The 12930-nt window shown below is 39.9% G+C and overlaps 1 protein-coding gene across 1 annotated transcript in view; it reads right to left on the bottom strand.

Moving 5' to 3' along the window:
* The window catches only part of tecta (tectorin alpha), a 65151-nt gene that overhangs the window by 31110 nt on the left and 21111 nt on the right, over nt 1-12930 (bottom strand). Inside the window, exon 9 of the mRNA XM_037533694.1 lies at nt 5906-6220. Within this exon, the coding sequence (XP_037389591.1) occupies nt 5906-6220 (315 nt within the window). The remainder of the gene's footprint in view (nt 1-5905; nt 6221-12930) is intronic.

The raw sequence follows: 12930 nt of genomic DNA, 5'->3' as shown, positions 1-12930 counted from the left end.
GTGTAAAGCTCTTTTACTCACCCTTGTGGCATTTATTTACAAAAGAAAACAAGACAGAAAAATAGTCTCTTTGTTTGTAAATATAAAGAAGGGGTAGCTAGAGTTACACCATTAACATGAGTCTATCAGGACACTCAATATATATGCATGTGAGGCAACGACTGTTTGTGTGTGATGCGTGTGAGTGCTCCCCCTCCTGTTCTGCTTGATTCCCTACACTAATTAAGGACAGTCTCATTTGCAACAGCACACATAAGGCCAGGTCAGTCTCTAAGGGAGTTGATTTCCATAGATCTGGTGCTAAGATAGAACCAAAAGGCGGGGAAATTACTGGTGAATCCGTGGTGATAGGGTCTGGGAAGGAGATGGGAGAGAGATGGGAGTCAGACGCAGCTTTGTTCACAGAGGGACAGTGGAGGTAACCAGAGACCAGAGAGGGGCTGGACGTGTGAAAACCTGCTGGACAGAACGCCAAACCTGGATTCCCTATGACCAACGTGGGAGTCCCAGAGGAGGATTCTTTTACACCTTGTCGCCTTGTTGTGTAAATGCACCCATATTCTTAAATCAATCTGCTGTGCAAGAAGGCAGAAAAGATACAATACAGTTCCAGCTAGCAGGTTCAACTCTTGACTTATCCTGAGCTGGTGTGAATGGATGAATTACGGATTGGTGATGAAGATGTGGCATGAGAGAGTGAGACTGTGATTCCTATCTTTGCACCATCTTGTCTTCCTTACAATGTAATGAGTTTGCTAATAAGACATATCATCCCATGTCTTTTCTTTTCATCTTCCTCTCTTTCCAGAAAAGCAGCTTGGTGCTTGTGCAAAAGGTCAGCTCAACTGAAATGGCTCTGCGTTGTCTGAACCAGTTTCTGTCCCACAAAAGACAGGCTGAGACGTTAGCGATAAGCACTAACTCTACTGTTTGGGTGTAGGAGTCAAGTGTCTGATTAAACACAGCCACAAATCATCAGCCCCATCAACCACCTGCCAAACAAACTTGGCAGATCAAAATCAGGCTGACTGAGTTACCATAATGTCAGCAGGCACAACGAAGAACTGTGGAGGCAAGAAACCGGTTCCGTGGGAAAGGGGTCAAATGTATTCTGGAGCACCAGTGTTGTCACAGCGTTCTGGTAGGTCTACCAGGCCTGACCCTTGAAGGGGGAGAAGGTCCTGGCCAGGAACCCAGATGGGTCATCCAATATCTCTATTTCCATCCTATCCCCCAGTCTGTTGCTTAACAGTTGGTCCCGCTTTTCTTTCCTTTCGTCCACAATGTCAACCCCCCATCAGGTAACTCAAACCTCTACCAAAAATTACTCCCTCTCCTGGCCACACAATGAGTCTCCTTCAGCCCTTCATGCCCTCTCCCCAGCTTTGTGGTGCTCTGGGTGGATCAGGCTACCAGCAGCCCAGCCAGAAAACATTTGCTTTTGGTGCAGGAGAAGGTATAAAAAGCTTTCTTAAAGTCCCCACTATTCCAAAATGTACCAAGTCCCACAGCCACCCCCTTCTGTGACCTTTCCTTTGTGGGTCTGCTCCTGCTTTCACGGCCTGGTAACCCCCTGTCTGATTACTTTCACTTTCCCTCTAGATCACCAAGTTACAAGCTGATGATGAACTCTGAATCTTGCTTTACTCAGAAAAACCTTTGCTGCCTGATAGGGAAGCTAGTAAAGAGGTGGGTGTTTTTAATCTGTGATGTCAAGTAATGTGTGTTAGTAAGACTGAGTTGCCAGATTTGACACGTGTGGCTCTCACCTGTAGGCGTGACAGTGTTAGTCCAGCCCCTCTTAGCACCTCAGGCATTGGTGACACAAATTAAACCTGATTATTTTTTCAGCCAAGTTGTTGCACTGATCCACGAGGCAGGCATGCAGGTAACTGGAGGACTGGATGGACTCCAGTTGGACAGTAGTTTGCCTGGGGTAAGGTCTTCACTGTGGCTTGTCCCTAGTGTCTGAGGAAAAAAAGCTCTAAAACCATTTGCTCAGAGCATACAAAAACCAAGGAAACTGTTGAAACAGTATAAGTCTTTGATAAATATATGGAATGTTTATTTAGAAACTAGATTTTAAAAGTATACCAATACTAGTACCAACCTAAAAGCAAGCTCAACATTTATGACATTTGACAGACTTTTTAAATCATATTACAGTGGTAGGCACAGGTAGGATTAGGAATCTTGCAAATGGATTCCTATTGATGTAGTGTGGCGTGCTTGCCCAGGTAACCACTACACAATATCAACTGAACAAGATGAATTACTCCCATTTCAGCACCTGAGCCTTCTCATCCTATAAATGTAAAATGTTCCAGAACCATTTTAGTCTATACTGGTGACCTGTCCAGGGTTTTTCCTGCTTTCCACCCAATGACTGCTGTGATAGGCTCCAGCTCCCCCCCCCCTGTGCCCCAGAAGGATAAATGGTTTGGAAGATGTTTGTGTGTGTGTGTGTGTCTGTGTCCCTGCACAGATGACCCTTTTTGAGATGAGCCAGAATGTATGAAAAAAACTATTAGGGGAAGGCATGTCATCTTGGATGGCAGGAAGAACTGTTGTAGTTCTGTACCCATAAAAACAAGATCAAAAAAATACCCACATAAGCTTGTCCTGACAACTGACATAATCTTATATAATGTTTAAAAAGCTTATTCCAACAAGCATCATTTGCTATAAGGGTTACATTTGAATTTAATTCAATATTTATTTTTAATCAACGTTAGCTACAGTAATCTAATGGAATAAGCACTGATAAACATTTATGAGTTATGTAAGTTGCCATGACAGGCTTAGGTAGGTGTCATGTAGCTTTATGAATAGTACCCTACTGTAAAGTGTTACCAACAATTTTTATTTTTATGGGTACAGAACTGAAACAGCTTAGATACTGTGGTATCTGTTATGAGCCTTATGAACAGTACCCTACAGTAAAGTGCAACAAAATTATAAATGTTATTCACCTTTAGCTTATGTTAAGGCTCATAAATAAGAGGTAGTTATTACATTCAGTTGAGAACATTAAGGAGCTGGAGAGATGGTGGACAGTAGTTTATTTTTTAATTAGCATCTCTTGAACAGACTTTTACAGAAAAACAAGGAAGTGTACAACAGCATTCATTTAACTTCTGATATCACACATAATCGCAAAAAACAATATGAACATCAAGATATTCTGAGACATGGTAGTTGCCTCACTATTGTGACAGCCCTGGAATCAGAAATGCAGTCAGGATAGAAAGACCTAGCTGTGACATGGTACACAGTAGTGCTTGCTCCCATTTCACCAGCTAATCAACACTTTGGTTTCGGAGTATGGGAGAAAGGCCCTCTGGAAGTTGCTCTGAAAAGGCTTAGTATCAACACCATATCTAGAGCGAATCACAAACAACAAACCACTGTAAAAGAAGCAGAAAAGCAAAAGGGAGGCAACTCAGAGACTGAAAGTTCTGAAGAAAATAGACATCACTGATTAAACAGACATGGACAGAATAAATGTAGCTGTGGTGACAAGCCAGCTAAAGAACCATTGGTAGGTATCAGTGTGATTCACAAAGTAACATGAGATGGCAATAAGACTGATCTAATCAGACACCAAGCAAAGTGACAAAGGTAGATCAGTAATAGTGTGGCATAATCAAGGGATTAGGGACAAAAATGACTTCAGATGGAACTCAAATGGCAGTGATGGGAGATGAATAAGTCATTGATAAGACAACAGTGGTTGGTCCATTTGTTGGTACAGAGCAACAGTAGCTGTTTAGTTCAAACTGGAAAAGATCAAGGACCAAATGGAGGCAGCATATGGGACACTAATGGGACAATAATGTGTCATCAGTGTTACAATGAGACAAAGTGTGCAACAAACTCCATGCATGCTTTGCCCATCAATAGAGATAATATGCATTCTTAATGGGTCTTGAGCTCTCTGTTAACACTCTTGTCTAGTGTAGGGTTGCCTGTAATTGGAGAAGGGGTTGTACCCCATTTCACCTCGACCAGGATTAGAACCAGTTTGCTGGGAAATGACAGAGGAGTAGGGGGGTTAAGGCCTGGTAATCCAAAACCTAAGATGTGTAGACTGGCATGCAGTTATTGTATTAAAAGAGATGGAGCTGTGCTGTCTGAAAAGGGAATACAACAGCAATCTTTTGTTTTTGGTAATTGTTATTGAAATTAAGGTCAAATGTCTCACATGAGTTCCCCCAAACAAGTAAAATCTTTATGTAGCAAAACAAGTATCTGATGACGGCAAATGAACACAGATCCTTTGGTACTTGATAAGTGAAGTAAAGGATTGAATCTAAACAAAACATATGATCTACTTAATGAAAATGCTTAACATCTTAAAATGCTTAAAACTTGTTCATTTTCATTATTATAATTTTATTATAATCATTTAATAATTATAATCATTATTATAATCATTTATAATTCATTTATAGCATTATGAAAACTATTATACACATACACCTATACCAAACCCATAAGAAGCCTTTAATAAAATGAGTTCTCTGAACCCTTCTCATCATACAAATCATGCAAGCACACATACACACACAAATTGAGCCCATAACCTGCATTTACTGTAAAATAAATGAGAAGCTATATCTCCTTTTAAAAGTACATTACTTATGGCTGCCAGACATTAGCACTACAAATAAATGCAGTTTCATTTACAATGGTTATGTTTCCCCTAATGTGAGCCAAACAGTCACTAGGCATAACAAGAAGTGCCTGGGCACATAGTCTTATTCATGCACCAGAACATTGACCAACAGTGGTAAAAAAATGCTTGAAATGTTTCTATGCACAATTTTGTGGAATTCCAAAATTTCTGCATAACTGTAAACAAAGTCTTTTAGAATGGTTTAATGTGAATAGTTCCATTCTAGAAAAAACAGGGCTTTTGGGTGGGCAATGTAACCCAAGCAGAGAGAACGTCCCCTGCCATGTTAGTATTGTCTAGGGTCTACTGTGCACCTCCCTCATTTCCTCAACAACACTCTAAGCTCACTATGCCACTGCATTCATTCATCATACAGGTACAGTATGAAGGAAAATCTCCCCGTTTCTACTGGACTTTTGGCTGAAGTCTGGACATAAGGATGTTTGCAGCTCATGGCTTGGTGCTATAAATAAATTATACAGGCTCATGCTAGCTGCTAGAACATTAGCATTCTCTGGTGCTTTATTCTGGGGCAGCTGGGGATGTAATAAGAGCTTATTACTGATTTAAAAAACCTTGGTATGTTTAAAACACTCCAGTAATGTGGACTCTATAGAACAAAAGTGTGTGTGTGTGTGTGTGCATCAGACTGCTTTGTTTTTTATAGTGCATGTGTCTTAAAGGTCAGTTGTATTAAAGGTCCCATGTACTATACACCATTACCAGTGGAAAATACTCTTTGGAACTGAAAATTGAGTGAAATTATTATTATTCCTAAATTATTTGTTATTCCTGAGAAGCAGTCTCACACACTCATACATTTGCACAATTTGAGCAAGTTCTAAGCAATTAAAAGCTTAAATCTTAAAAAAAAAAAAAAAATACACCAGTGTCTAAACATCACTTCTCTTCACAACAGATAGTGTCAGAAGATTAGAAGAAAGGATGTGCCCCAATCCAAAGCACCTTTTGTGGACTTCTGTTTCTGATGGAAAAGAATAGGACTCCCAAAGTCAACATAGTCAGCTTTTAGGGCAAGCTAAACTGTCTCTCTCCCCAATGCCCCACAACAACTGGTCCACTGAATTACACATTCCGTTAGAACTCTGTCCTTCACACTGGCCTTATTGGGACACTTTATTTCTCTTGGTTCTGCCTTGACAATCAGCCAAATCACCTGCTCCCTTTTCACAAGTAGCATCCATATTATAACATCCCTTAAATCACTTGGGCACCACCAGGATCTCGTCTCCATCTCGTATGCTGTAGGAATGAAGGGCTCGGCCTCCATACTTGAGCTCTTGAGGTGCTAGAGCATAGCCTAGCTGCTGATCAATAAAGTAAACACGCATCTTGTTAACTGGTAGCTGCACCACAGGCCTGAGCTGCTTCTTTAAGTCGGCCACGGTCTGGTCCAGCCGGAGCTCCAGCTGCTCAGAGTGGTCACCAAATCGTAGCTCCACCTGGGCAGAGCTTAATGGTCGCAGGTCCACATCCGCCAGTGGTGCCAGGTGCCCATAACGGGCCACCAGAGTGTGGAACCTGGAAAAGGCAAAAAAAAAAAAACAACAACAACAACAAAGCTGCTTAATCGAGACCTGAATTTTCTCCTGAAAATATCTGATTTTTCCTTTACCTCAAAATTTATCAGCCAAGATATATTAGCTTCTTCTGTTGTAAACTGGAGTTACAACGCTTCTGTAGTGAGTGTAAAGGATCACCAATTACCACTGTGCAAACTAGACTATTATACATACATTATGTACTTACCATAACAATTTTAAGTAATCCCAAATTGACATACTTTCATCATTTTCAACACTGTATGGTATGACACTGTATGGTATACTCAATAAAAATGAATGAAAGCACAGCTAAAAACATTAATATCAAGCATCTTGAAGTCTTAATTTAGTCTCTACACAAATGGAAACATAGCAATTTCAATGTACTCAAAAATCAAATGTAGTCGAACCAATGAAGCCCTGATAAAACAGAATTCAATTCCTTACAGGCCAACATGGCATGAAAAAAAAAAACAGAATATATGGTAGGGATTGAAGGCTGGTCTCAGGACCTGTGGACTTATGTGATGTTCAGGAAAGTGTTCAATATCATTAAGTTGAATCTGTAAAACCACACAGGCTACAAGTATCTGAAAACCACTAATGACAGGCACTTGACCTTGACTCACTTTTATGGCTTTTATGACACTATTTGAAAGGCTTTCTTTGTTTTTTTCTCAATTTTTTTGTATTTTTATTTATTTTTTGTATATATATATATATATATATATATATATACACAACCCCAATTCCAGTGAAGTTGGGATGTTGTATTTTATTTATTTGTTGAATTTAGGGATTTCATCATCTACTGTCCATAATATCATCAAAAAATTCAGAGAATCTGGAGAAATCTCTGCAAGTAAGCGGCAAGGCAGAAAACCAACATTGAATGCCCATGACCTTCGATTCCTCAGGCGGCACAGCATTAAAAACCGACATCATTCTGTAACGGATATTACCACATGGGCTCAGGAACACTTCAGAAAACCATTGTCAGTGAACACAGTTCGTCGCGCCAGCTACAAGTGCAAGTTAAAACTCTCAACAACACCCAGAAATGCCGCCAGCTTCTCTGGGCCCGAGCTCATCTGAGATGGACTGACGCAAAGTGGAAAAGTGTCCTGTGGTCTGACGAGTCCACATTTCAAATTGTTTTTGGAAATCAAGGACGTCGTGTCCTCCGGGCCAAAGAGGAAAAGGACTGTCCGGATTGTCATCATCATTCAACAAGACAATGGCAAGCCATATTCTGCACGTGTTACAACAGCGTGCCTTCGTAGTAAAAGAGTGCGGGTACTAGACTGGCTGGCCTGCAGTCCAGACCTGTCTCCCATTGAAAATGTGTGGCGCATTATGAAGCGCAAAATATGACAACGGAGACCCCAGACTGTTGAGCAACTGAAGTTGTACATCAAGCAAGAACGGGAAATAATTCCTCCTACAAAGCTTCAACAATTAGTGTCCTCAGTTCCCAAACACTTATTGAGTGTTGTTAAAAGGAAAGGTGATGTAACACAGTGGTAAACATGCCCCTTTCCCAATTTCTTTGGAATGTGTTGTAGGCATCAAATTCAAAATGAGTGAATATTTGCAAAAAAAAAATAATGTTTATCCGTTTGAACATTAAATATCTTGTCTTTGTAGTGCATTCAATTGAATATATGTTGAAAAGGATTTGCAAATCATCGTATTCTGTTTTTATTTATGTTTTACACAAAGTCCCAACTTCACTGGAATTGGGGTTGTATATATATATATATATATATATATATATATATTTTTTTTTTTTTTTTTTTTTTACAACTTCCATTTCGTTTATGTCATCACATAATTTTACTATAAATTTAGGGTAATTCCATGAGCCTGCATCCCAAGATGCCTCTCTTTTAGCATGAGCATTTCAGCATAGCTGCACCAGTGGAGACACATAAAGAGGTTTCTATGTCAATACCCATTACAAACAGCACTATACAGATTTGGGAATTTGGAGAACTCTCAGGTTAAAATATGTAATTGCATGCAACATGCAGAAGGACATTTTGTAAAGTCCGTTGTGCTTCGGACCCTCATAAGCCGATGAATCTGAATTTTTGCGAGTGCAATGAAAGAGTAATCAAAGAGAACTCTTTCAAAAAGAAAGATGTGTCTTCCGAAAATGAGAGTAAATTATCTACTAAATTATCATCATATTTTTAATGTTGATTTTGCATCTAACAAACACGTCTAATTCTGATCTAAACATCAAGTCAGACCATTTGACATTAATACATCAAGACATATCGCGTAGTCTCAAAACACCGTCCAAATCTGTCCCAGTAGCTCTAATTTTTAAAGCATTATTTCAGGGATCATGTGCAGGGGTGCACATCATCTTTTTTCTCTGTATTCAGCAATACTACTTCTTTTTAATGAAAAATATTACATAGTGCTGCTTAAACTGTGGTATTTTAAAAGTGGTATTTTTAGGCACTGTAGTGAATGAATTTGTGGCCCTGCAACACTCAGTGTATTTTTGTACCTGTTTGTAAAGCACAAGGTGTTCTCTTGCCGTGAGAAAGCTCTCAAACCCCCCAACGCCAACCCCCCCATCCCACGACCACCACCAACATAGTGAAGGATTATGGGAAAGATAAGAGGGATGGGAGCAGGAATGATTCCGTAAAATCTAGGAAGGGGCTGGGGGTGCTGTTTTTTTTTTTTTTACTGCCACAGTACGGGCGATACGAGCCAATCAAAGTAATTTCCTTTCCAGCCTGCCGAGAAAAGTGTCCCCACAAAGCAAAGGCCGAGCGTGGGTAGGTGCTTGTGGCTCCGGACCTTCGCCATGGGAATACTGTGCCATCCATACAAAGTGCCACTCTGTCTGATGGGGAAAAAAAGCAAGTCTTGCTCAAAGGTCTCATTTAGCCATGGCTAAGCTCACTTAAATGCAGGGGAAATCGCATTGGCGGTGATAACACGGCTGCCCTGAATTCCACCCACACACCGTTCTCTGATCAGTCCCAGAGATGAGACAGGACAATAGCTAGTGGAAAGTACAACGGGTTCATACCGAGAGATATACAGTGAGTCTACTGTAGGTACTGTAATACGGTAACTGATGGAGCTTACAGACAGTGAAAGAGACATAAAGAGAAAGGATACAGTGACTTGTCTTCCTTAGTGAGTACAGAACGATGACACAAATGATGGGGTTGGTTTTCAGCGACTTGTCATGGGAGTTTGTTAATGCATCACTGCTTAAAAATGTAAATTTTTGTGAATATGAGGACACCGAAGTATGAGTTACGTTTAGAACTACAACTTATGCAAATTATGAACTTATGAAACTGACTGTATGATGGTATCACCGAAGAACAAATCTCCTGATGATGGGCCATAGACAGTTGCAGACCATTCATTTCAATAGAACAGTTAAATTTCTTTAATTTTGACCTCACATTACGTTGACTTTCACAGGTAATGATAGTAGCTATTGTAATAGCTGTTTCTTGACTTTCTGTTGCTGCAAATTCTCAAAAATATGTAGTCTGCAATAAATAATCATCAACCGTGTGTATTTGGAGTTTTCATTTAAATTCCCCTGATGAGTGGTTTGCCACTTTCAGTGCTGGGGTAATTGAAGCTTGCCATGGTACTGTGCAATTTTTTGTTAGCATACAACTTACTGTTATTGTAGGTGCACTTCACCCAGCACCTGCTTCAGTTGTGCTGTATGGAAGTGGATTTCACTCTATTTGCAAGTGGCACATCCCTGAGGAAAATTTCATTGCTCAAATATTGCTCTTTGATGACCTAATAGTAATTCTCCAAAATTCCTTTGGAAAAATAGCATTAGACAGAAAGAAGCCATCATGAGATATAGCAGAGATAAAAGGGAAACATGAATTTAGTTGCAAATAAACATTTTCATCTTAGCAAATTTGAGCCCAGTGTGTGACTTTGTTTATCTCTACTAAAACTCAAGAGGAGACACATGCTATTACTGAGTGCATTTGCTCAGGAAAAATCAGGTACTCTGACTTAAGTAAAAAGTGTTTTGTCTTTAAATCTAATCTCTTTGTTGTCTATGAGAAACTGCAGAAATATTAAGAATTTTTTTCCCAATGGGATGATGGACCTATGCCACCTGAAAGCTCTAGCTAAGTCAGCAAAGTTGCACCATTATCATAATGGTAAAACTGAAACATACTTCAGTTTCTGAAATGGAAAACAGCTTCTAGTGACACTTTCACTGTAACTGTTCGCTACACAGCATTTTACATGAGGGCTGGTGTAAGTATCACTGACACTCAGTTTTAATGGGTTTGAACACCCTTGGTGCTCTGTAAAAAGCAGTGAGCTAGCACAGATAGTTGGAGCACCCCTTGTGTTAATGCTGCTTAACAGAGATGTTTGCTAAGCAAACAACAGTGCCGTAGGAAAAACAACAGTGGCTTGCTAATAGACAATAGACCTCATCATAATAAGAGAAAAATGTCTCTTGCTTTGCACACAGGAGCAATAATGACTTTAATAACTTTAACATTACAAGTGATTCTGGCATTTATGTTTCGCATTTGCTTTTAATCCTTAAATACACCTAATGGCCATGCTGATAGCTTTACTGTTAATGCAGTGATTAATGGACTTGCTTAGAAAGTCATGAGAAGCTTGTTGTTTTAATGCTGAAGACAATACAATATAAACATAATACAGTGTACTATAAATCAACATTTACTTATATGTCATTTGAAAGTTGAAAATTCATGAAAGCAGTAAAGGATGAGAGAATTAAATTATAAAATGGATACATATATACATATATACATACATGCTGCTAACATATCTGTTTTATTGAATACTGTACAACACAACAGCAGGAAATAGAACAACATTACAACACATAAAAGCACAAAGTGGAAGTGCAAAGTGGAATAAGATAAAATAAATATAAAATCAACAAGATAAAATAAAATAAAATAAAACATACATTCCTACCATCACTCACTCAGGCACACACACACACACACACACACACACACACACACGCACACACACATCAGTCACACCTGTACACCTTACAATGTGCAAAATATGGGTCTAAAATTAAAGTGCTGAGTGCAGCAGCAGTTAAAGTGTGTATAGTGGCAGAGAAAGGGATCCATGAGGTGACAGTCAGATAAGAGGGGTAATACGGCAGGTAAGTAAGATGCTAGAATAAACACTGGTTTGAAACAGCAATTCCAGAGGATTGAGTTGAACTTGATACTATAGAGTAAAGTAGATTTTCCTTCTCCTGTAAAGATATAATTTTGGAGATACAAGGTTTTCTTCCAACAGCAACGATATACAAAACACTACACCACTACAATAGTGCACCACATTATGTCAGTGGGCTTTGTAGCAATTACTGTGTAAACCATGTGTACACTGATACAGTGCAGAAGGTAAAACTAAATGTCTCTCTCTCACACCTCTTAGTGACCACTAACTCCTAGGACTTATACTCTCTTCTTTCAAAATCTCTCATCATCCCTTAATCCACCTCAGAGACTTAGCGGTTCTTATTCCTCCCTCGTATCTCCTAGACCTCTATATATGTCTTTCTTGTTACTAGCCATGGTTACTCTGTAACACATGCCTGAAGGTCCCTCTCTTATTTCCATCACATTCTCCACTCTGATATCTTTTTTCCTGCACTACCTCATCCATCTTTCTCTGTGTGCCTTTCTCTCTCTTCTCAGATCTGGCTGGAGTGTCCATGTTGTGGTTTTGGGTTCTCAAAGGCTTTTGGACATATGGAGCCTTTTATCGTCTGCCTTCATTCATCCCTTATTCCACCACTCCACTATCCTTTCTGTTCTGTGACATAGTATCAGTCTGCTCCAGACACAAACAGATTACCGTTTGGTCACTCTCCTTTATGATCCCTTGACAAAATCTCTTCTTTTCTCAGCACAAAGACATCACCAAGCTGCAGTACATGGCCAATAAGTCCAGGAGGTCATACACTGTATTTCCAAAAATATTCACTCACCCATCCAAATCATTGATTTCAAGTGTTCCAATCACTTCCATGGCCACAGGTGTATAAAACCAAGCCCCTAGGCCTGCAGACTGCGTCTACAGAAATTAGTGAAAGAATGGGTAACTCTCAGGAGCTCAGTGAATTCCAGTGTGGTACCGTGATCGGACGCTACCTGTGCAACATGTCCAGTTGTGAAATTTCCTCACTACAAAATATTCCACAGTCATCTGTCAGTGGTATTATAACAAAGTGGAAGCAATTGGGAATGACAGCAACTCAGCCACAAAGTTGCAGGCCATGTAAAATGACAGCACAGGGTCAGCGCAGGGACAACTATGCTGAGGTGCATAATGCACAACTTTTTGTAGAGTCAATCGCTACAGACCTCTAAACTTCATGTGGCCTTCAGATCAGCTCAAGAACAGTGTAGAGAGCTTCATGGAATGAGTTTCCATGGCTGAGCAGCTGCATCCAAGCCTTACATCACCAAGCACAATGCAAAGCGTTGAATGCTGTGGTGTAAAGGACCTCCACTGGACTCCAGAGCAGTGGAGACGTGTTCTCTGGAGTGATGAATCACGCTTCTCGGTCTGGGAATCCAATGGACAAGTCTGGGCTTGCCAGGAGAATGGTACTTGTCTGACTGCATTGTGCCGAGCGTAAAGTTTGGTGAA

Source organism: Pygocentrus nattereri, chromosome 23, assembly GCF_015220715.1.
Source record: "Pygocentrus nattereri isolate fPygNat1 chromosome 23, fPygNat1.pri, whole genome shotgun sequence".
Classification (NCBI taxonomy): Eukaryota; Metazoa; Chordata; class Actinopteri; order Characiformes; family Serrasalmidae; genus Pygocentrus; species Pygocentrus nattereri.
Note: the sequence above shows the minus strand (reverse complement) of the source record. Positions and strands in the feature narration are given on the sequence as shown.